Raw genomic sequence first — 26,543 nt, forward strand, 5'->3', positions numbered from 1 at the left:
TTGCATAGTTTCCTCCAAATGAACCTTAATGGGAAGTTATCTTGCGAAAATTTAAAAGTATTAAAATGGCTTCTATTTAAGATGTAACTGCATTTATAATTATTTTGTAATTGCGAATAGATTATATTATTACAATTAGATTATGCACTTACAACATAATTGCATAAAGTAATGAAATTAAGAGTTCACAGATACAATGTAATATAATTACAATGCAATTACCTAAATTGTAATTATAATCACTTATTTAATACCACAATATTATTACAATCACAATGTAATTTAAATTGGGTACTATATTTGCATACCCTCCACTCAAAAGGAGGTACTGATAAGCCTGGAAGTTATTATCAACAAAAAGCCTGTTCAGGACAGTTTGATGACAATTTCCACCGGGCGAAAAGTACATTCTTAAGCCCAGGCAAATCATGACAATAAAAATCATTTAGTCTTATGATTCACTATATTTTAAACCCTAAATTTGAATTCTGCACCAAATTATTTACCTATATTTTAACATACTTTATGAATTATTAGAAGCGATATGGCAAATATCTTCTAAAAATAACTGTAAAATATTTGTATCCATTAATTGATTCAGATACACACTTTTATTATTTAAGTATATCAAAATAACAGTTTCATGTTCCTGAAATACAAAAATTATGGAAAAAGTTAAAGTAATATTCTTAGAAGCATATGATATTAGTCACCAGATGCAAAATTATAGTTATTTTTTTTGCCCTAATTGCAATTTTATTACACACTAGTCAAATGTTTAACTTAATAACATGTTATATAAAAAATTAATGATAATAAGTTTATCAGAAATGAATTAATTCTGCAAATAAACTTTCTGCACTTGAAAATTTTCTACACCTGAGGGGAGGGAGAGATCTAGTAAAATTAGATTTATTATAACTTCAGTTGGACCAAACACCTTCTCTCTATATATATGCATCACTAAAGAAATAAATAAAATTATCATGTTTAAAAAACAGATATACCATACCAGTTTTTTTTCCCCCTTGTTACCCTTTACATTGAGAAATAACAAACACTGAAAAATACTATCCTTGAAATTTTGTTTAAATGAAGAAACACACACCATCTTTTTATTTAAGCATTACACTTCAAAAACAGATACACATACCAATTTATTTTCACTAGCCTTTATACTGATAACATGCCATATAAAAATGAAAAGAATTATCCTTGAAATTTAGATCAATGGGAAAATTTATGCACACGGACATCTTTTTTCTATTGCATGTTGTCTGACATGATCCACAAGTGCCTAAAAATGTACCCAAAGAAACGCATTTCAATATTAACAAAAAATTGTTTACAGATTAAAATTCATTCATTTCATACCAGTATTATAAAGATCATGCATGAAACAAATCTGCTTTCCCATACTTTTAAGTAAAACTTTTATACTGGAAAATAGACTATATTTCTATATATTAGAAACAAGAAAATACTAATTTGAATGTTCTGCATTCATTCTAAATCTTTACTCCATTGCCAAATTGTATAATAATGTGATTATAAATAAAGTTGCACAATCCTTGCAATTATTGAAGTCAGATTATATATATTTTATCTCACACTATTCAATTTATTCTCGTATTGACTTCAGATGTCAATGTCAAAATTCTGGAAGTTATTTTAACCAAGAAACAGTAGTGGGCACCGTGCATAAACAACTCACCTAACTTTTTAACAATATTGATTATAAAATAAAGAAAAGAATTATATATCATTCCAACGATATTGCAACTATAGTATAATGTTACATATATCTTTAGCAAACATTCAGATTTTATCTTGACTTTCCAAATTATTATTTATTTTTTAATAAATTTCAATATGCTTATGATTTTCATGTTACATTAGTATAAATTCCACAATTAGCACAGGAAAATAAAATCCGCGCTTTATATTAGAAGAGAAATTTCTTTTCCACATTCAAAACATCTACATTGGCGATGTTTGGCGACGGGTACATTAACCCTAGACTAATTTAATTATAGCTATTATTACAGAAATTAGCAGATACTCAGGTTATTGTACACAAGAATTTCACTTTACTTGCACATTATAAACATCAGAGAAGATATAAACTCTAAATGAAGGCGTAATTAACATTATACTTACTAAGCAAAGTTCAGCGCCTGGACCAGGTTTCCAATTGTCTCTTCGGCAATTATTTACCCATATTTTTCTTCTTTCTTCATTTTTAGGAAATTTTACCAATGTATGACCTTTCCGTGAATGATTTGAACAACTAATAGCTGTACATCCGCCCATTTTACACAAAAAATTGTTGCACCGTAACTACACAGCCGCCATTAAATCTCCCACTTGGGAGCGCGAATGCCTGATGATTCAGCCTGGTATATAGGAGCCTTAGTATAGTAGATGAGTAATGTAGAATAAACGATGTTTGTGTACATCTTGTAATCATCACTGAGCACGTACCCAACACATATAAAATACAATACACTTTCTCTTTAATTCTATAGATAGAAATTCTTGTTCAATAGCTAAGTTGCCTGGTATTTACAAGAAAAAAAAAAAAAAAAAAAAAGAAGAGAGAGGAGGAATCAACATTACATCGATGTGTATGCCGAAATGAAACTTTAATCAAAGTGCACAGATTCTTTTTTACATACTCATCACGACATCTTGTATACTTATTATTTTTTAAAATTCTGACATGCAAAGCAGCTAAACATTTTTTATTTCTGAAACTAGCCTATTTCTTATTTTGTCTTGCATGTTGACACACATGGAAGACGCTATTTCGTAGGAATATCCATCAAATAAAATTTTATAAAGTTCATTTTACACTTCTTTTGAGATACTCGCGGCCATCACAAATTTGAAACATAAACCGACAGCGTTATTTACTTTCGCGCATGCGCTTGGTGTCACAATTTCGCCATAATCCAATAAATCGCCAAATTTAGTCGCGGGTTGCGTTTCGTATGGAGGAAGTAAAAATACGCCCCCGGGGACAGATGTCCCCCTTGCCCCACCCTAGCTACGCCACTGAATTCGGTCCGAGGTTCGAATCGCGCGAAGGGGCTGGCAGCATGGGCGTTTTCGTGGTTTTCCCCAAGTGTAACGAGTATACGAGCTAGTTTCCTTTAGAAAGTCCTCCACGAAGGCATCCCTTCCATTAGGCAGATAGCCGTCGAGGCTTTGCCATAACACACACACATACGTCTCTTGCGGAATGTAACCCATTAGCAAGTACATTTCTCTTCGTACTCAAGCTTGATTTTTCGCCCACAAGTGCAGAAAGACTTAGCGGGTGCAAAACAAGAGATGTGTCTACTTTGTCATTCTGTATCTCTCGTTATCATAAAGTTTGTTTTTCTTGAAATTGATTTTATTGTCTGATGATCACCGAAGTTATAGTTTTTAATTATAGTGACTGTTTTAAAACTGGTATACGAGTCTTTAATTAAAGGCTGCTTCATGATGAAGTGTGATTTATACTTGTAAGATTGGAAAGCTAAAAAAAAGTCAATGAGCTTTTTCCTTCTAAGCTTTAACAATTGTTACTAATCTTCTAACGTAACATGTAACTTATTAAAGCTATAAATCATTGTCTTAGCAACTATAGAAATTAATTCAGGTAGTCGTAACATATCGTGTGTGACACAATTTCATAAATTCCTGTTTAAATATGTTTATATGCTCTGTTTAAACCTGTTTATATGCTTGGGCAAGAAATCGTATTTTTGTGAACTATAAGAAATTCGTTTTTAATGAAACATTCCTGGAAATCAAGGCATTCATAAATTATTCTAATATCAAACAGTTGATAATTTGTATTGATACTTTAATCAAGATAAACACACGTATTAACGCGAGACATCAAACACTACAGTGAACCATTTTAGAACTACTTTAGCCGAAATTTCTGTTAAGGAGTTCATATTACATGCCTTCAGAGGATGAAATTCATTACAATGTAAGTAGCAAGTTATATTATATCAAGAGTGTCAGGTATAGTTATCAATGTAGTGCAGAAAGTAAATGCTCTGGAAGATGTATGACTACTCATTTCCAAGAGGCAGTATTTAAAAGAGCACATGCAGATATCCATATGGAATGCAAGCCTCCTGCGTGAAATTTGTAAGAGTTCATTTAGTAGAAAAGGTAATTTAAACATGCATATGCTAATTCACATAGGAGAGAAGACTGATATGATTTAAGTGTGTAAGAAGACATTTAGTTAAATGATTAATTTAGACTAGCATTTGCTTATTCTCACAGGAGACAAACCATGTATGTGTGAAGGATGTACAATATAATTTTGTCACTGTGGCAATTTAAACAGGCATATGTTTATTAACACAGGCGACAAGCTTTCATATGTGTGTGAAGTATGTAAGAAGTAATTTAGTCAAAAGTTAAATTTAAATACACACATGTTTACTCAGACAGGACAGAAATCTTATTTGTGTGAAGTGTGTAAGAAATCATTTTGTCATAAGGATAGTTTAAACAGCCATATGCTTATTCACACTGCAGAAAAAACTTATATGTGTGAAATTTGTAAAAAGTCATTTAGTTGGAAGAGTTCTTTAATTACTCATATGCGTATTCACACAGGAGAGAAACCTCATGTGTGTGAAGTATGTAAGAGGTCATTTAGTCAGAAGTGTGCTTTAAACAGCCATATGCTTATTCACACGGGAGAGAAACCGTATGTGTGTGAACTATGTAACAAGTCATTTACTCACAAGAGGGCTTTAAACATCCATATGCTTATTCACACAGAAAAGAAACCGTATATGTGTGAAGTATGTAAGAAGTCATTTAGTCAGAAGTTTAATTTAAAAATACACGTGTTGACTCACACAGGAGAAAAATCTTACGTGTGTAAAATATGTAAGAAACCATTTTGCTATAAGGATAGTTTAAACAGCCATATGTTTATTCACACTGCAGAAAGACCTTATATGTGTGAAGTTTGTAAGAATTCATTTTGTAAGAAGAGTTCTTTAATCTCTCATATGCGTATTCACACAGGAGAGAAACCTTATATGTGCGAAGTATGTAAAAAGTCATTTAGTCAGAAGAGTAATTTAGACACTCATATGCTTATTCACACAAGAGAGAAACCTTATATGTGTGAAGTATGTAATAAGTCGTTTAGACAGAAGGGTTATTTAAATATTCATATGCTTTTTCACACAGGAGAAAAACCTCATGTGTGTGAAGTATGTAAGAAGTCATTTAGACAGAAGGATCGTTTAAAGAATCATATGCGTATTCATACAGGAGAGAAACCTTATATGTGTGAAGTATGTAAGAAGTCGTTTAGTCGCAAGAGTCGTTTAAATACTCATACACTTATTCACACAGGAGAGAAACCTTATGTGTGTGAAGTATGTAAGATGTCTTTTTGTCAGAAGACCAAGTTAAACACTCATATGCTTATTCACACAAGAGAGAAACCTCATGTGTGTGAAGTATGTAAGAAGTCATTTAGACAGAGGTATTATTTAAAGAATCATATGCTTATTCATACAGGAGAGAAACCTCATTTGTGTGAAGTATGTAAGAAGTCATTTAGAAAGAAGGATTGTTTAAAGAATCATATGCTTATTCATACAGGAGAGAAACCTTATATGTGTGAAGTATGTAAGAAGTCATTTAGTCGCAAGGGTCATTTAGATAATCATTTACTTATTCACACAGGAGAGAAACCTCATTTGTGTGAAGTGTGCAAAAAGTCATTTCGTCGTAAGCAAGCTTTAGCCAGTCATATGCTTATTCACACAGGAGAAAATTCTCATGTGTAAAAAGACTTTGTGAAGTATATAAGAAGTCATTTAGTCAGAAGCGAAAGTTTAAGAAGCATATGCATATTCACACAGCAGAGAAAACTTGTGTGTGAAGTATATAAAAATTCATTCAGTTCATTTTAGTAAAGGATGAGGAAAATATGCATATCCACAGCAGGGAGAAATCTGTTATGTTATGTATGTAACAATTCATTTGGATAGTAGAAGAAATGTAAGTTTTCCTACATAGAAGAAAAACCTTTTGATGTGATGTTAAATTAGTATCAACCTCTTAATTATCTGCCTAGTAAAGATTTATCTATGCAGCAAAGAGACCTCATTTTTTGAGGAATTTGTCAGTTTTAACAGATGTCAGTATCTAGTGGGAGCAAAATTCTCGGACTTTAGAGAGGCATTCAGTGGCAAAATTTGAGATTTAAAAGCATTCTAGTGTGTGATATAAAATGTGCTGCTGATCCTTAGTGTGGCTTGTGAATTGTTGTTTAATACAAATAGGGAATAAATCATTTGTTTCTTTCCAAGAAATAAAAAAACTTCATTTATGCAAGATATATCTCAAGTCCAAGTAATACTAACTTTAAGCTACATTTGTTACTATCCTATCCTAAAGGGTCTAAAGCTGCTTATACCAATCTTGACTGAAAAGCTCTTATTCAGAATGTGACCTGATGTGTTTTGCATTTTTCGACCTTTTTCCCTAATTTGAATTCTTGATTGACTGTATTGCAATCTTCACTGTTTTTGTATAACTCATAAGTGTTCAGTGTTACCACTTTGATATACTTCTGATACTGTAATTCTGAAGCACGGCTAAATATTTCATACCATATATTGTGATGAAATACTAAAGACCTGCAATCAAATTCCATAGTTCCATTTTTTTACATACTTTTTAGCTAACTAGAGGTATTATTGGGAATTATTATTCTCAGTATTACTATCCAGCTGCAATATCAAATGTGTGTAGTGTGTAACATTCATAACACCGGTATAGGGGTATTACATATTGTACTTTTAAAGGAAAATGAGATCTTCTCAAATATATTCAGTTAAATCCTGGACATACCAAGTAGAGCAACCTATTGAGAGTGAAGTACCCAAGAAGACATTTGAACAAATGAGTCAGTATGGAAATGGCATTTCCAAGCAGGTAAGAAACCCAAATATACTACTTTTTTTTTTAAACTGTCCTGTGTTCTGTTTAAACTATTTTATTCAGTGTTCAGAGAAACTTAGTTTGCTAGAATGAACACGTTAAATGCACAAACATCTGAGTACAAAAGAAAAGCAAAAGTCTTGCAAAAGCAAAGTATCACTTGCATCTTTCATTGTGTTAAAAAATTATCTTTATAAATATCTGAAGCATAAAAAAATTGTCTCATATGGTTTGCATAATAATTTTAATAATAATAAATTTATTAGCACCTCTGCACATTTCTTTACAAAATTCATAAATTGGAAAATTTCACTTCGTTTGCGATATCCCAAAATCTTTATATTTGTGGTTATAATCTTCATCCTCTTCATGACCTATGGTAGCTGGCCATAAATTTTACCAAGCATTTTTTAAAGTACAGTCAAATGTATTTAATCGGGAATAATCTATAATCCGGACCTCAAAGCTACAAACTTGCGCATGCGCATAATACGTTTACGCATGCACATATGCATTTACACATGTGTATAATACGCTTATGCATGCTCGTTTAATGCATAATGGTTTAAGCTAAGCTAAAATTATCTAATTATCTATTTCAGTTAATGTTCCAGATTGTGTTCTTTAATCTTCTAATCAGATCCGGCTTATTATTTTTTGCAGACTGTTAGAGCAATTTTATAAAAGTAAGCTTGAACTTTCGATTATGTCAAAAAGAATTTCTGATTCTGGAGCTGCCAAAGGATCTACAAAGCGAAAGCATGTTTCGATGTCCATAAAAAAAAAAGTGGAATTGCTGCAAAAAATGGGTAAAGGCATATTCTTTGTTTCTCTTACCATTCCGAAATCTGTTTATCAATTTCACGCTGCTCTGCGGGGGGGGGGGGACATCACTGCGCACATTGAACTGGAAGTTGATCTGTCAGCAGTTTATCTTCAGGGCAGATGTTTTTATTTTATTCGGCTTATAATTCCTTACTAAATGTAGTATTTTATCTCGATGTACTCCGTTTTGATATGATTTAAATCAAATTCCTCGTCATTATAAATACAGGGGTGTTTGTGCTCCGAGGAAACCTTGGAATTCCGGGGATCGTCGTTCAAAAGAAAGTAGGAATAATAATGAATTATTTATTTTGATCTGGGTAATTTTGTTTGCTTTGAAAGCAGAAAATGCAAGGTCAGTGTGTGTGGTAAAACATTTCCTTTCTTACTCCAAAGGCAGTGATAATGCGTGAAAAGGGGGAAAAAACAGCTGATCTTTAGAATATGGTAACTGGTAGTTTGGCAACATTTTGGAAGCGATAAAGGTTACTACCTGGGACTTTGGTAATAATGTGAGCAGTACTCAGTTCCGATTACGCATTATTTTGTGTGAAGGAAATGAGAGATCATGGGATATGTCTTGATATTAATGGACGAATTACGGTTCTTTAATCGGAAAAGGGGGGAAATCGGGAAAAAATCTGGAAATTTTGTATTTGGCTTTATTCTGTGTTGTGCGAAACAGTGTTCGTTAATTTTTGGATCGCATGGCCCTAACTAAAGTGAATTTGAAATGGGTATTTAGTGGGATTGAAAGGGGTAGTAATAAGTGTTTCTTTAAGGTTGTGCGAGATAGAAGTAAAGATGTTTTATGAAGTTATTTATTTTACCTGGTACCTTGGTGTGAACTATAAGTATGATTTTAAAGATCCTGAAACAGAAATAAGAAAAGTTTATCGGACACGTAATCAAGATTCTGAACAAGAATAGGTAAGTTAGTATTTTTAATTATTTGAGGATATTTTTTTTTATGCATAGTTCTAAATGTAAGGTGGAAGTAAAGTAATTTGCGTAAACGTGCATGGAAATAATTTAAATATTTGACACTAAGTATTTGTAACCATTTGTAATGTTTGCGGTATGAATTAATTAGTGACGTTTGTAATATAATAGATAATGTAGAGGTAAAAGTTTTTGGATATTTTATTTATTTTATACGGGGAAATGTTCATATTTGGGTTGATCTTTACATTACGGTAACTTGGCGATTTTTTGGCGAAAATTTGGCGACCAACTCCCCTACAGCAACCCTCTATTTTTTTTTTCCCCGCCGCCATTTTGTCTTCACGAAGTAAAGACATGTTTCTTTTCTTCTTATCTACTGAACACTTCTTCCAACAATCTACTAGCCGAATTACACTTATGCTAGAAATTTTATCAAACAAAACTGCTTAATCATGACAAATATTCACTGCAAAATTCGGAAAAAGTGCACAATACCATACACCTTACGCGTTTTTCAAAATAACGCATACACATAAACCATGTACACGCCGACTTATTTTTACTTAAAAAAACATCCCAGAATTGCACAAAAATGGCATTGCGCACAGTCTTCACTATATCCATGTACACTGCTTTTTTCTCATAAATTCGAAAAATTTCACGAAAATACATGACAATTTTCTCAATCTTTAAACCCGGTAAAAAGAACATATATGAAATTACCTGATCGCGAAAAAGTATTTACCCTTTACAAATATGAACATTTCCACATATAAAATAAATAAAATATCCAAAAACTTTTACCTCTAAATCATCTATTACATTATACACGTCACCAACGAATTCATACATGAAGCATTACAAATATTTAGTATCAAATATTTAAATTATTTCCATGCACGTTTATTTCAACTTAAACGTAAACCAAATTCCTACAAGCATAAAATTCACAAAATAACTATCATTTCATTAAAATATCACTGAACCATGTACACGTCGACTTATTTTTACTTAAAAAAACATCCCAGAATTGCACAAAAATGGCATTGCGCACACTCTTCACTATATCCATGTACACTGCTTTTATCTCATAAATTAAAAAAATTTCACGAAAATACATGACAATTTTCTCAATCTTTAAACCCGGTAAAAAGAACATATATGAAATTACATGATCGCGAAAAAGTATTTACCCTTTACAAATATGAACATTTCCACATATAAAATAAATAAAATATCCAAAAACTTTTACCTCTAAATCATCTATTACATTATACACGTCACCAACGAATTCATACATGAAGCATTACAAATATTTATTATCAAATATTTAAATTATTTCCATGCACATTTATTTCAACTTAAACATACACCAAATTCCTACAAGTATAAAATTCACAAAATAACTATCATTTCATTAAAATATAATTAAATTCAAAAACACCACTTAAAATATACATGAGCACATACATTCAATTAATAAAAATTACCTTACAATCCTAATTACTTTAAACTAAATCATTGCTAATAACAATTTTCCCAATAATACCAAATTCCTTTCCACCTTACATTTCCAACAATGCATAAAAATAATTAAAAATACTAACTTACCTAATCTCCTTCAGAATCTTCATTACGTGGCGGATACACTTTTCTAAATTCTCTTTCAGAATCTTTAAAATCATACTTATCTTTCAAAGCAAGATACCACGTAAAATAAATAACATAATAAAACATGTTTATTTCTCTCTCACACAACCTTAAAAAACATTTCTTACTATCCTTTTCAATACCACTAAATACCCATTTCGAATTCACTTTACTTACGGCCATGGGATCCAAAAATTCACAAACACTATTTCACACAACACAGAATAAAGCCAAATACAAAATTCCCAGATTTTTCCCCATTAAAGAACAGTAATTCGTCCATTAAAATCACATGACATATCCCATGATCTCTCATTTCCCTCACACAAAATAATGCGTAATCAGAACTAAATACTACTCACATTCTTAACAAAGTCTAACTAACCTAATCTTCTTCCGAATCTTCCTTACATGGTGGATACACTTTTATTATGGATTCAATAAAATTTTTTTTCCGAATTTTTCCTCCAAACTTCCTCCGCTAAATAAAAAGCAAAATTCTCCTTCTCGCAATGCCTAGGAATGGCGCTTTTTATACCACTCCAGGTGCCCTCTATTGTGTTCGTATGCGCACCACTTTCCGGATCTTTAAAATAATACTTATGGTTTACAGCAAGATGCTTAAACCCTTCATCCTCCAAACATTGATATGATTTCCAACAATCTGAAATAATTATACTACCCGGTAAAATATATTCTTTTATAAAACTCAATAAACAATCTTTACTTCTATCTCGCACAACCTTAAAAAAACATTTATTACTACCCCTTTCAATCCCACCAAACACCCATTTTCCTTCCACTCTCCTACATCTCTCATACTTACGCTTCCCAAACTTACTCTCATCAATTTCCACAATCACATTCATACCACCAAGCATACCCATATCATTTTCGCAAAATTCCACGCACACTTCCCTACAAAAAGAATTCCAATCAGCTGCAGTCCTACTACTAATTTCTAAATCCGAAATCCAATAGTCAACTGGCAATCTATTCACCCAATAATAAGAAATCGATAAAATCTCACCCATACTCAAACGACTTTCAGCAAACCACGTACCCTTCCTTATACTCCGTTTCACAAAATGTGCATTTTCACCAGATTTCTTGCACCGCCATTCAAACTTATCACTAATATCCTTCCTTTCACACAATCTCATTTCATTCCCACATTTTGGACATTCATACTTATCCGCAATTAAACCTACACTCATGCACCATTCCACCAATTCTTTTGAATTATCACACAAACGTATTAAAAATTTCGAATTTACTTTAGACAGCGCCATACAATCCCAAAATTATTCAACCCTACTTCACACAACACACAATGAAGCTTAATACAAAATAATATACATCCACAGATACTTCTCCAAATTCCCCCCTTTTCCGATTAAAGAACCGTAATTCGTCCATTAATATCACATGACATATCCCATGATCTCTTCCGATTAAAGAACCGTAATTCGTCCATTAATATCACATGACATATCCCATGATCTCTCATTTCCCCCACACAAAATAATGCGTAATCGGAACTCAGTACTCCTCACATTATTACCAAACTCCCAGGTAGTGACCTTTATCGCCTCCAAAATGTCGCCAAACTACCAGTTACCGTAATGTAAAGATCAACCAAAAGCAGTGTACATGGATATAGAGAAGAGTGTGCGCAATGCCATTTTTGTGCAATTCTGGGATGTTTTTTTAAGTAAAAATAAGTCGACGTGTACATGGTTTAGTGATATTTTAACTAAATGATAGTTATTTTGTGAATTTTATGTTTGTAGGAATTTGGTATACGTTTTAGTTGAAGTAAACGTGCATGGAAATAATTTAAATATTTGACACTAAGTATTTGTAATGCTTGCGGTATGAATTCGTTGGTGACGTTTATAATATAATAGATGATTTAGAGGTAAAAGTTTTTTAATATTTTATTTATTTTATATGTGGAAATGTATGAAAGGGTATATACTTTTTCGCAATCAGGTAATTTCATATATGTTCTTTTTACCAGGTTTAAAGATTCAGAAAATTGTCATGTATTTTCATGAAATTTTTCTAATTTATGAGAAAAAAGCAGTGTACACGGATATAGTGAAGAGTGTGCGCAATGCCATTTTTGTGTAATTCTGGGATGTTTTTTTAAGTAAAAATAAGTCGACGTGTACATGGTTTATGTGTATGTATTATTTTGAAAAACGCGTAAGGAGTATGGTATTGTGCACTTTTTCCCAATTGTGCAGTGAATATTTGTCATGATTAAGCAGTTTTGTTAGATAAAATTTCTAGCATAAGTGTAATTCAGCTAGTAGATTGTTGGAAGAAGTGTTCAGTAGATAAAAAGAAAAGAAACATGTCTTTACTTCGTGAAGACAAAATGGCTACGGGAAAAAAAAAAAAATAGAGGGTTGCTGTTGGAGAGTTGGTCACCAAATTTTCGCCAAAAAATCGCTAAGTTACCATAATCTAAAGATCAAACAAAACATCTGCTCTGAAGATAAGGATAGTGCTGACAGATCAACTTCCAATCCGCGGCGTGAAATTGATAAACACATTTCGTATTTCAAAACATATTTTCGCTTTGTAGATACGTAAACATATATTGGAAATTCGATTTGACATAATCAAAAGTTCAAGCTTACTTTTATGAAATTGCTCTAACAGTCTGCAAAAAATAATAAGCCGGATCCAATTCGTAGATTAAGGAACACTGCAATCTGCAACATTAACTGAATTAGATAATTTTAGCTTATCTCCGTGACACATTACATGCACATGCGCACAAACATATTCGCAGCCGTAAAGGTCTTATACGCACTCGTAAACGCCTGTGCGCATGCGTGAAAGCAACGCATGCACAGAAAGTTTGTAGCTTTGAGGTCCGGATTATGGGTGTCTGAATTAACGACTTTTGACTGTATTTACATAAAATGTAGTAGTTTATATGTTTGAAAATTTATGGTTATTAATTTTGCAAAAAAAGTAATTCATTGAACTTTTATAATTAGGTCATTCAATACTTCATAATTGTAATTTTTCATTTCTCTCCTCCCCCTTCTCGAAACTCCAAAATGTCGGTAGTAAGTCCGTAAAAGTTTCAGGGGTTTTTTTGGGGTCCCACAAACACCCCTGTAAATATCACGAATACACATCAAATAGTTTTCTGTTTGCAATTTTCTAATTTCGACTATTCATAATGTATGCTTTGACATGCGCGCGTTGAAAGAAATGTTTAATAAAGTAAACAAATAAATATTAATCTTTTTTTTTTGTAAATTTTGATGCTCTTTAGATCATACTTTCTCTTTATTTCATAAGTTACAGTTTCATAATTTTATAATTTCTGCATGCCATCTTACCAGATTTAAATTGGTGATCTATAATCCGGAAAAACCGATAATCCAGAATCACTGAAGTCCCGCGATTCCGGATTAAAGACTTTTAACTGTACATGGAGACACAGCTTCCCGTGGTCCTTATAACAGATTTTATGCTAAAATACTTTAAAATTTCTTGAATAATCTTGCCATTATTCAAGAAATTGACCATGCATTTTAAAAATGCTACTTTATATTTGCTTTTCATTGGTTGCACTATTCTGATAGACATAGGCTGAATCATGGACATGCAATTTGGTAGAAATAATAATATGTATACGTGATCTTTCATTAAAACTTTAAGTGAAATATGAGCTGAACACTTGTCTGCAATTGGCATAATTTTTGCGTCAGCTGGTAAGCCAACTGAATTCTAATGATGCTGAGCCTTGGGTATGAAATGATTTTCAAATGAATCATTCTTTAACACTTCTGTCATCCATACTCTTTTATTTGCATGATATATAATAGGGAAAATCTTTGCTCCTTTAAATGCTTGAGATGCTGTACTTTTTCCCATTACAAAAAAGTTACTCTTCTACATCTGTGAAGGATTTGTACATGTTAAAATTGTTAGTGTTGCTGTGGAATCTTGGACACCAATTGGAGCCTGTTCTGTAGAGGCTGCCAAGGTATTTCCCTGTACATGTTGCAGAAAAGACCAATTTCATCAGCGTTGTAAATTTGTTCTGAAGATAACTTAAGTCAGTAAATTTGTTATGAAGTCATTATTAATGATTTTAATGAATTCATCTGCAAGTACTTCAACAGCTTCATTATCAAATGAAGCTTTTTTACCTAAAATTAATTCCCTTATATCATGCTTTTTAAAAAAAACAAAAATTAGGTTAATCAACCTGTCAAATATGTGCACCGAGTTTTTGAGTTCATATTTTCATTAAATAGTTTGGTTCGAGCGATTAGCATTGGACCCCTCAATGGCACACACCCGCTGCGATGCTGTCTGACCCATTAAATCATCACTTTGCCATGATGGTCACTTTTAACATAATGAAGTTTAAATCTGGTAAGATGGCATGCAGAAATTATAAAATTAAAAATATGAAACCATAATTTATGAAATAAAGAACAATTATGATCTAAAGGGTATCAAAATTTACCAAATAAAAGCTTAATATTTGTCTGTTTACTTTACTTTCTTCGCTATCGGAAGCGAATTATAATGACGAGGAATTTGATTTAAATCATATCAAAGACGGAGTACATCGAGATGAAATACTACATTTAGTAAGGAATTATAAGGTAAATAAAATAAAAAATCTGCCCTGAAGATAAGGATAGTGCTGACAGATCAACTTCCAATTCATTGCACGCCGCGGCGTCCCCCTGCCGCAGAGCAGCGTGAAATTGATAAACAAATTTCGGAATGGTTAGAGAAACGAAGGATATGCCTTTATCCATTTTTTGCAGCAATTCCACTTTTTGTTTAATGGACTTTGAGAAATACTTTCGCTTTGTAGATCCTTTACATATTAGTAAATATATATCGGAAATTCTATTTGACATAATCCAAAGTTCAAGCTTACTTTTATAAAATTGCTCTAACAGTCTGCAAAAAATAATAAGCTGCATCCAATTAGAAGATTAAGGAACAACACAGTCTGCAACATTAACTGAAGTAGATAATTTTAGCTTAGCTTATACCGTCCGTTATACATTAAACGCGCATGCGTAAACGTATTTTGGCCCTGCACACATGCATATTCGCAGCCGTAAAGGTCTTACGGGCATGCGTGAACGTGACGCATGCACAGAAAGTTTTTAGCTTTGAGGTCTGGATTATAGATCATTCTGGATTGTGGGTGTCCGAATTAACGACTTTTGACTGTACTTCTCGCATATCTTTGAAATGGATCTACATAAAAATGGCAACCTTTTTTTTGCAGCAATTCCACATTTTGTTCAATGGACATTAAAATATGCTTTTGCTTTGTAAATTCTGTTGCAGCTCCAATAATTACAAACTCTTTTTGACATAATTGAAAGTTGAGACATTATTTTTTATAAATTTGCTTTAATAATAACAACCTGTAAAAAAAATAATAAGCTAGATCAAATCAGAAAGTTAAAGAACAACACAATCTGCTATATTAAGTGAAATTCCTTGAAATCAGTAAAGTATAATTTTAGCTTAGCTTAATAACATCTGCTACACATTATTGGCTATGCATATCATGAAATTGGTGACGAAAGACAAGTTTTTTCGCTAAATTTTGTCTTGCTTCTATTGTGTACTGAAGCAGTTAAGCCTGAATTGTATTACTTTAGTTATTTATTAAACTTGTCTGCTTTTTGCAAATACTTAAGGCTTCTCTGAGTCCTGAATAAATAAATTCAAACATATATAAAGCTTATTGAGGGTCAGCACTAGCTCTCATACTGCCTGAGGCAGTCTCTGCTATTAAGTGCCTCCCTAAGTTCTAAATTTTGAGTCCTAGTGCTTTCCATAAATTCTAAAAATTTGTCAGTCCTTAATTTTGTAACTCGGTGCTTCTCTGAAGTCCAATAATATTTTCTTCCCTAAATTCTGACGCCTAGTCCGCCCATTTGAGCTCTGGTGCAATTCTGTGTTTATGTGAATAACAAATGTGTTATTTTTAATTCAAAAAGCACCCATTGTAATCTTTTGGCCTATGATTATCATTCACAAAATTTATTTTTAGCATATGGAAAGAAATTTTTGTTAAATTTTTCCTTGTCAACAGATCTTAGCATATTTAACTTCTATGTGTAATCATTGCCAAGTGAAATATCAACAAGAAAGGTTGCCATACACTTTGCTATTCAATTACTAATAGAAAAAAAATGTTTAGGCATGGCTGTGCGGTGATGAAAGCAATATATAATAAATATTCGCCAGGTAGGCATCAGGGATATAAAAATTTGGTACTACTCTTATATGTGCCCTCAGGTTGCCAAATGTGGCGATGGTTTTTGGCTCAATTGCATGTTCTGTGAATGTTTTGGGAACGATGTTGTTTGTATGGCAACCCTTTTGACTTTGAGACTTAATCTTTTACTGCAGTGGTTTTATTTGCTTGTTGGTTCGTGTCGTGCAGGTTTTGAAATGGAATGTTGCAATGACAGATGGAAAATTTCAGTCGTGTATTTTAGATTGTGTGCAAAGTAAATTTAGTATTAAAAATTACGATGTTGGAGTTGTTAACGAGTCTTTTGTTCACAGGTGTTTATGCAGATCGAAGTGTATTTTTGGAATTTCTTTGGGAGTCAGGACTTCTGAAGCAGAGTTTGATGTGTTCAAAATGTAGAGCTGATATGAGAAGTCGTACGAAAAAGGGCGTTTTTAATAGACTTGTGTGGGTTTGCAGGCAAATCGTTGCTGTTTAAGTACGTGGCTGTCAGCAAGTTTAAGATTTGGATAATTTTTCGTGTAGTAAGTTAACTTAGGAGGAGGAAGTTTTTATCGTTACCTTCGGAATCTTGAATCGCAGAAAGATGCATGGTATTGGAAAATCATGGCTCTTTTGTTCACAGATGTTGTGTGGCAGCAGAAATTTTATTCACAAATGTATGCTGGATTTTGTATGCTCTTGATATTTCTGCTGTTTGAAGAAGCATCCATTATGGTAAGTGCATTTTATTTTATTGCTTTTATTTTGTAGAATGTTATGTTCATTGTTTTTTTAGTATGAATTTCTGTCGTCGTTTTTTGAATTGTAATGTATTTGAGTTAGTTTATTTTGTTGATTAGTGAACAATCCCTAGATGATGCAATTCGTAGATTTGTTTTTAAGTTTAAACAGAATGCGGTTGATCTTTGAATTATGGTAACTAAGCGATTTTTTTGGCGAAAATTTGGCGACCAACTCTGCTACAGCAACCCTCTATTTTTTTTTTTTTCCACCGCCATTTTGCCTTCACGAATAAAGACATGTTTCTTTTCTTTTTATTTACCGAATACTTTTTCCAACAATCTACTAGCCAAATTACACTTATGCTAGAAATTTTATGCAACAAAACTGCTTAATCATGACAAATATTAACTGCAAAATTGGGAAAAAGTGCACAATCGCAAACTCCTTGCGCGTTTTTCAGAATAGCACATACACATAAACCATTTACACGTCGACTTATTTTTACTTAAAAAAAATCCCAGAATTGCACAAAAATGGCATTGCACACACTCTTAACTTTATCCATCTACACTGCTATTTTCTCATAAATTACAAAAATTTGCACGAAAATGCAAAAAAATTCTGTGAATCTTTATACTCGGTAAAAAGCACATATATGAAATTACCTGATCGCGAAAAAGTATATACCCTTTCCAAGGATGAACATTTCCATGTAAAAAATAAATAAAATATCCAAAAACATTTACCTCTAAATTATCTATTATATTATAAACTTCACCAACGAATTCATACCACAAACATTACAAATGGTTACAAATACTTAGTATCAAATATTTAAATTATTTCCATACACGTTTACTTCAACTGAAACGTATACCAAATTCCTACAAACATAAAATTCACAAAATAACTATCATTTAATTAAAATATCACTAAACCATGTGCACGTCGACTTATTTTTACTTAAAAAAACATCCCAGAATTGCACAAAAATGGCATTGCGCACACTCTTCACTATATCCATGTACACTGCTTTTTTCTCATAAATTAGAAACATTTCACGAAAAATGCATGAAAATACTCAACGTATTCTACTCAAACGTATTCGAAAATACTACAAACATATAACTCACAAAATCTCGATCATTAAATTTAAATATAATTAAATTAAAAAACACTACTTAAAATATAAATAAGCAGATACATTAAATTAATAAAAATTAGATTACAATCCTAATTACTTTAAACTAAATCATTGCTAATAACAATTTTCCAATAATATCATATTAATTTATTTACTTCTTACATTTAGAACAATGCATAAAAATAATATCCTCAAATGATTAAAAATACTAACTTACCTAATCTTCAGAATCTTCATTACGTGGCACGCACACTTCCACTATTTCACACAACACACAATGAAGCTTAATACAAAATAATATAGTACTACAGTTTTCCAAATTTTTCCCCCTTTTCCGATTAAAGAACAGTAATTCGTCCATTAATGTCACATGACATATCTCATGATCTCTCATTTCCCTCACACAAAATAATGTGTAATCGGAACTGAGTACCTCTCACATTATTACCAAAATCCTAGGTAAGTAACCTTTATCACCTCCAAAATGTCGCCGAACTATCATATTCCAAAGATCAGCCCACAATGCTGGTATTCTTTGGAATTTATTGTTGTTAATTTATTTAAGCGAAGTGTGCATAGTTCGTAGATTCCTTCGCTGCATAGATTGTGCAACTCTGTGATTTTTTCTAAAGTTAAAACATATCGCTGTGTGTGTGGATTCTTGTCAAATATTTTTTAGTTAGAAACTTTACTTTTTGCTGTATAAATTTTTTTTTTGTTTTTGTTTCAGATTTTTAGTTTAAATTGTGTGTTCAAAACGTGGTTTTTGCACGTGCAAATAGAAATTTATGCTAAAATGATTGTTTCTTCAATAGCTAGGTATTTTATTTAGTGTCAAAGTGAAATTAAGAATTGAGACTCTCCACATGTTAGTTAAAAAAAAAAAAAAAAAAAAAGAATCTGCATGCATAAATGATACAAAAAAAAATTTAAAAAAAAAGTTGCTGGCGGCAGATATTGGACATCCGGATCTCAGACTTTGTACTCTACTGTGCTTTAATATGTGATAAGCTTTTCCGAGGAAATAATCCTGCATTTTATACTCAAAATTAGGGCTGGGTTAACCATTAAGCAGTATAAGCACATGCTTATAGTATCTAGTAAAAGGGTCTCCAAGAAAAAAGCCTTAGATATTCTAGAAAGGGAGCATCAGAAATTTCTGAAAATCGGTTTTAAAAATCTGAAAATCCAGACCTCAAAACCACAAACTTTACGCATATGCGTAAAGAATGCAAATACATTATGCATGCACGTATAGAATGTGCATACATTACACATGCACATGTTGAAAGAAATGTTTAATAAAGTAAACAAATAAGTATTAAGCTTCTTTTTTTGTAAAATTTGATACACTTTAGATCATAATTGCTCTTTATTTCATAAATTATGATTTAATATTTTTAATTGTATAATTTCTGCATGCCATCTTACCAGATTTAAATTGATGATCTATAATCCGAAAAAACCCCAAATCCGGAATCGAAGACCCGACGAGTCTGGATTATGGACTTTGTACTGTATATAATTATGAATTATAAAACACAGATATAAATATGTTACCTGGATGAAACAAGCACAATATTTGTTTGTATTGTAATGTATTTTGCAGTAATTTACAAAACAGACAATCTTCTCAGTAGAACATAAATTTTATTTCTAGTTCTCGGTGATAGACAAATTTTATACAATTCTTAAGTGGCAAAATTTTAATACTACTCCTAGCTGGCAAAATCTTCAGAATACAAAATCTTTTTAAAGCAATATCTCTCGTTGCTGAGTATGGTTTGATACAAATATGGCATTGCCACTTCAACAATAATTATATTTATTTATTAAATAACAAGATATTACAACCTCTCCCCTTTCCAGATAAACTTTAATTTATATTTTTATAAATTAAAGTTTACAGTTTTTAAAACAATAATATCAGCACAACACAGAATTAAAATACAAGCATTTAAAGGAGAATTAAACAAGAAATAACATAATAACATACACTGAGGAAGAGAGGAAGGAACAAAATATTTTTTTTATCTATATAGAGAAACAAATTATTTAATCAGACCAGGGAGTACGACTTAATGCGTCTACATTTTTATGGTTTTTACCACTTCGATGAACGATCGTATAATTGTAGGGTTGTAGTACTAGTGCCCATCTCATAAGTCGTGGATTTAAACTCACATTATTTTTGAGCCAAACTAAGGGATTATGATTGGTCATTATGAGGAATTTAGTATGCCCGTCTAAATAACATTGAAGTTTCTTTACAGCAAATATTATGGCGGCACATTCCTTTTCTGTGGTAGAGTACTTTTTTTCAGTTTCTGTAAACTTCTTACTGAGGTATAATACTGGATGTTCATTGTCTCGTTCATCTTTTTGAGCTAAAATGACACCCATACCAGAGTCTGAAACATCAATTTGCAAAATAAACTCCTTATTGAAATCAGGTGAGTGTGCCAAAGGCTTTTGTGGCAGTTTTGCTTCTTCAATAACTCGCTCTTGTCTGTTTAGTTTCTTTAAAAACTTCTCCTTGACTTGCATCTCAAGTCTAGAACTTAGCAATTCATCTGGAACTTGTAACTGAGAATCCTTTAATTTTGTCAATTCTTTCTTGTCAGGTAGTTTTCGTTCTTTGTGAGATGAATCTTTGTTCTTATCTGCTTCTTGCACACTCATTGAATGAGGCAACTTTGAGTATCCTTTATCATGTTTGTGCCTCTTTTCTAAGTTTTCTGACATGTGCGTAGATTCTGAATGTATTTTTAATTTCTTAGCTTTAGAAGCACCTTCATGAGTTCTTTTATCAGAAGTTCTTTGATCTGCTGTTAACAAATTGTCAAACACCTCTTTGCTTTTTGGAGAAGAAGAAACTGGGAAACTTGTAGAGGAATAATCAGACACATTATCCACAGAAGATGAATCACCAGGTAAATAAGGTGAGTCAACTTCCATATAAATAACTTTAGCTTTCTCCTCAAGAGATGAACACTTAGATTGTTTGTCAGATTTCTGTGAAGCATTGACAGAAGCCTGACTTTTAGGAGGGTGAGTATTGACCAATTTACCCTGAGTTTTAGCACTATTATTTGTTTGCTTCTGAATAAAAGTTGTGTAGTTCTGCATTTGATCTCTATATTTTTCAAGAATAACAATTACTTCCCTTTCATTTGCATTTTTATCTAATTTCTTTTTCTCCTTTATTTTGAAATAATTTCCAAAATTTTCATTTTTAGCTTCACTAAGCATTGAGATTAGATCTCTGCTTTGATGCTGAGATTCAATTAATTTCTTTGAATTAGCATTAATTATTTTCTTAATTTCCTTGTCTTTCTCATCAGCTTGCGGTAAAATATCTTCGTCAGACTCAATAACAGACAGTTCTTCTTTTTCCCCCATTTCGGTGTCTCTACTTCGATCTCCTTCTCGAGATCGTTTTACTTGAGATCGTGTCAAAACCACATTTATCCTTTCTAAATTTAAGAACTGTTTATCTTTGAACAACTGAGCAGTTTTGTTACCCAATACATATCTGCCAGGATCATTTGTAACAACAGCTGCCTTTGTTTTTATGTGACCAAGTTCACAATTAATTTCAACTTCAGCTAACGGTAGACACACTAAATGGTCATTTAAGAGATATTGTACCCAGACATGTTCTCCAATCATTTTTGCTTTAGCTACGTATTTTCGAGAAATAACATCTACTGTGGCTCCTGTGTCTCGAAGAATAGGCATTTCATATCCATTAACTAAACCTTTAATTGTATACGTCTTTAATAAATCATCATTCAAAAATACGCAATTTATCTTTTCATTTGGTTTTAAGCGAGGGCACTGAGGCTTAAAATGTTTGTATGACCCACACTCGAAACAACGTGGTCGATACCTTTTGTCATATAAATTTTCTTGGTTCTTGTTTGGAAATTGATTTTTTTGTCGTTGATCTTTCTGGTATTTTGAATCATCCCATTTATCAGAATACTTAAAATGAGGCAGATGCTCTATTGTTTTCACAAAATTATCATAACGCAGTTTAAATGATCCTTTGTTAATTTTTTCAGTCTGATTGGCAGAAAATTTCGGTTTTATTGTTTTTCTCACATCTTCAAAATCTTCAATTTTCTTAACAATTTCAGTAGGTGAAATGATGGTTGTCCATTGATCCATAAAATGTTCTTTGAAATCAGGAGAAGTACGCTTTTTAATTTGATCAACCAGCATGAGATCTTTTAGCTGCTCAAAAGTTTTAATGTTTAATCCGTTAAGGCATCCTTCTAAATAATTCTTTAATTCATAGTAGAAATCATACCAAGTACTTTCAGTAGATTTTTGGTGTTTATTAAATAGTTGTCGAAATTTTTCCGCACTTAATTTAAATCGTTGTAACAGTAAAGTTTTTACATATTCATACTTTTTCGCGTCCTCTTCTGGTTCTCTAGCAATAAGCTAAACAATGTCGGGAGGCAGCAATGAAATAAGTTGAGTCACTTGATTTTCAGCAGGTATATTCATTATTTTAGCTTGACGCTCAAATAACACCAGAAATAAACTTATTTCATCTTCTTTAGGGTTGAAACGTGGCATGACATAGTGAATTCTGATTTTTAAAGGCTGCTCAGGTAACTGCGTAGTTTCTACCGGCTGTGCTGTGGCAGCCATTGCTTCCAGTTGAAGTTTCTGTAGCTCAAAGGCTCTAATTCGCTCTTCTCTTTCAAGCTCTTCTTTTCTTTCTTCTCTTCTTTCTCTTTCTTCTCTTTCGCATTCTTCTCTTCTTTCTCTTTCTTCTCTTTCGTGTTCTTTTTCTCTTTCTTCTCTTTCTCTTTCTTCTCTTTCGCATTCTTCTTTTTGTTCCCTTTCTTCTCTAATTGCAGCCAGTAGTTCTCGAGTAAACTCCTCATCATAATCAGGACTTTCCGTAATCAGTTTATGCAATTGAGCAATCTTAAATTCAGGTTTCACGATTAAACCTAACTCTTCTGCTAGTACTTTTAAATCCTGTTTTTTACTCCTAGCTAAGAATGACATGTTGACACAAGTTACTTTTAATAGGCTTCCTTTTGAAATTCAATCTAAAAGCTCGTACTTGTATTAAAAATATATAATTTCTGGCAAGATTTAATTTCTCGAATACGAAATTCACACTAACCATTTGGAGAGAATTATTTAAACAACTTTGCCAGGTTGGCACAAAATAATTTAATACTACGTCAGGTTGACGTTTTAACTCACTATTCACAAGCCTCGTTAGCTATAACTATATAAACACCTTTGCCAGTTAGGCAATACAATGGAATTTTACCAACGTCAGTTTGACGATTTTACTATCTATCTCCACGCCTGGTTGGCGAAAACAAAAACAATTTTTGCCAATTTGGCAATACAACTTTTAGAATATACAACCTGTAATACGTCGGGATGACGTTACTATCTACCACACGCCTGGATGGCGAGAACTTAGACTTTGCCAATTCTGCAGTATAATCAATTCACTGTACGTCAGTTTGACGTTATTACTTATTTTCACGTTCCTGCTTGGCAACAAATTCAAAAACTCAGCTAGCAGTTCTTTTTTTTTTTTTTTTTTTTTTTTTTATAAATGCCGGATGGCTTACACATATCAATTATCAACATAAAATTTCAATACAAATAAAAGTAAAGCATAAATAATAATTTTAAAATACTTCTTTACCACAAATATCAATTATAAATTTAAGCTGAATATTTTTAGCGTTAGTTATTTTAAACAAAATCTTACACAATAAACTATAATTCTGAATTAAAGTATTAAAATTCAATAAAATCTTTTTTTAAGAAAACCAAAAGTTAATCTTATCTTCAGAGATCAGCAGTATCCTATTTTTGACAGTTTTTGCTCGGACACAAGTTACAGAAGCACAGAAGGTAATCTTTGAATGATCCGCTTCAAATCTGGCTTTAAAACGGCAGACTTCTTACATCCATTTATCCTTGAAATAAACAAACTTGGCAATTGGTATTAGCAAACTTGTTGTAAAAAATTCAGTAAATTTCTGGGATTAGGAGACCAGCACCATCGAAATTGATAATTGCACTCCTAATTTCCAGTATCTCGGTGGAACCTCCAATTTATTAAGACTGTAATGTATTTTGCAGTAATTTACAAAACAGACAATCTTCTTAGTAGAACGTAAATTTTATTTCTAGTTCTCGGTGATAGACAAATTTTATACAATTCTTAAGTGGCAAAATTTTAATACTACTCCTAGCTGGCAAAATCTTCAGAATACAAAATCTTTTTAAAACAATATCTCTCGTTGCTGAGTAATGGTTTGATACAAATATGGCATTGCCACTTCAACAATAATTATATTTATTTATTAAATAACAAGATATTACAGTATCTAAGCGAAGTTTTTATATTATCAAGAGCTTTTAACAATTTGAAATAAAGTTAATCATTCAAATAAAGTAACACATGGTTAATTATGGATTTGATTATTTTGATTAGTACTTAACCCATACAGAAACTAATATGGGATTACTACTTATATTAATAAAATGATGGTACATACACATTAATTTCATACTTTCATTTAAAGTGTAAAAAGCTGTATTTTTGTATCTTGAATAAGAAGATGGAATTAGAAGGTTTGCATGGCATGTATTTCATGAATATTTTGAGTTATCATTATTTTGCAGAATTGCACAGATTTGAACGTATGGTAGAACTAAATAAAAAATGTATGTATATGCTCCTTACAGATATTTTTTGTAGTTAAAAAAAAATTATTTTCAATGCGCAGTTATTTGTCCTGTGACTACACAGTGATCAGGAATAACATTCGCATAAATGAATTATTTCTTAATAATTTTCAAGCTGTACTTGTTCTTAGTGAATAGCAAGCTATTTTAGTTCTTGTCAACCATGAAGATAAGATAACCAAACACCAGTAGTCTAACTCTGTACTGAATTCCATCAAATATTTTTCTTGAATAAATGTTTTTATTGTGAGTATGTTTATTGTTTATAGTATGCTATTTATAAAATACTTTCTAATATCCATAATTAAAACGAAGTTTTGGCAGGATTACAGTACAACTCCAATTATCTGAACTCCGACTATCCAAATCTCTTTCAGAATTTAAGGAAAAAAATAAAGACTAAAGGGGTTAAGAGTAGGGTTTCCACCTCTCCCAGAATTGAGTCGTAGAAATTAAAATCTCCCGGCTCCCAGAAGGAATTTAAAATAAATATTACTCTCCCTGAATATCAAGTTTCTCGAAAATAACGACACAATGCACACAGACGAAATGGTTGAGAGCATCGAAAATCACACAAATACGCACAGCAGCCAAAGAACGTCTATGTCAATACATATTCTTTGCAGCAGTGATCTACGGTGAGCGGTGAGTAAGCGCCTTATGAGATGAGTAGTGATTTTATGCCGGCGTATTGTGCACATGCGCCCTCACTCACTTCACCCTCTCATTTTCAATCCATTCTTTCATTTAGTGTGCAATTAGGTAGCTATCCACAAACAAGTGCGTATTTGAAATTATTTAAATGCTTTCATAATAATGTGTAATAAAAAAAATGATTCTGATTCTGCAAGTGAACAAATGCCACAAAGAAAGACAAAATATTCGACGTCGTTTCAAGACAAGTGGCTAACTCAATTTGATTAGCTTGTGAAGAGAGTCAACTTTAACAAAGAATGTAAAGTATGTCAGGAAACAGTTAATATTAACTACGAGGATGTTAGAGCTTTAACTGTACAGAGCTTTAACCCAAAGCAAGAAACACCAATCGTTAATATTGAATAGGGATTCATCGCAATCGGTTTCGAACTTTTTCATGAAGAAATCTTCAGAAGAACAGGACAATATATCAGCAATTGAAATAACTTCAGTCTATCTAAGATTAAGCATCATCACACTTTTAATAGCGAGGATTGCACAAATTGTATAGCACTCTATTTCCAGATTCTTCTTTGTCAAAAACGA

At 32.0% G+C, this 26,543-nt stretch overlaps 1 protein-coding gene across 2 annotated transcripts in view; it reads left to right on the forward strand.

The window, feature by feature from the left end:
* The first annotated feature begins 3,337 nt into the window (after positions 1-3,337).
* Positions 3,338-26,543, forward strand: part of LOC146994017 (uncharacterized) — a 30,420-nt gene continuing 7,214 nt past the window's right edge. Inside the window, exons 1-2 of one of the 2 annotated variants that reach the window (XM_085826725.1) lie at positions 3,338-6,981; positions 21,335-21,496. In XM_085826725.1, coding sequence (XP_085682851.1) covers positions 4,449-5,828 — 1,380 coding nt within the window. In that variant the 5' untranslated portion in view covers positions 3,338-4,448 and the 3' untranslated portion in view covers positions 5,829-6,981; positions 21,335-21,496. The remainder of the gene's footprint in view (positions 6,982-21,334; positions 21,497-26,543) is intronic. The other variant, XM_085826724.1, reaches the window with a different exon arrangement.

The sequence above is a fragment of the Stegodyphus dumicola genome, chromosome 11 (genome assembly GCF_044657685.1).
Source record: "Stegodyphus dumicola isolate Sdum_Otavi_A_Nest chromosome 11, ASM4465768v1".
NCBI lineage: Eukaryota > Metazoa > Arthropoda > Arachnida > Araneae > Eresidae > Stegodyphus > Stegodyphus dumicola.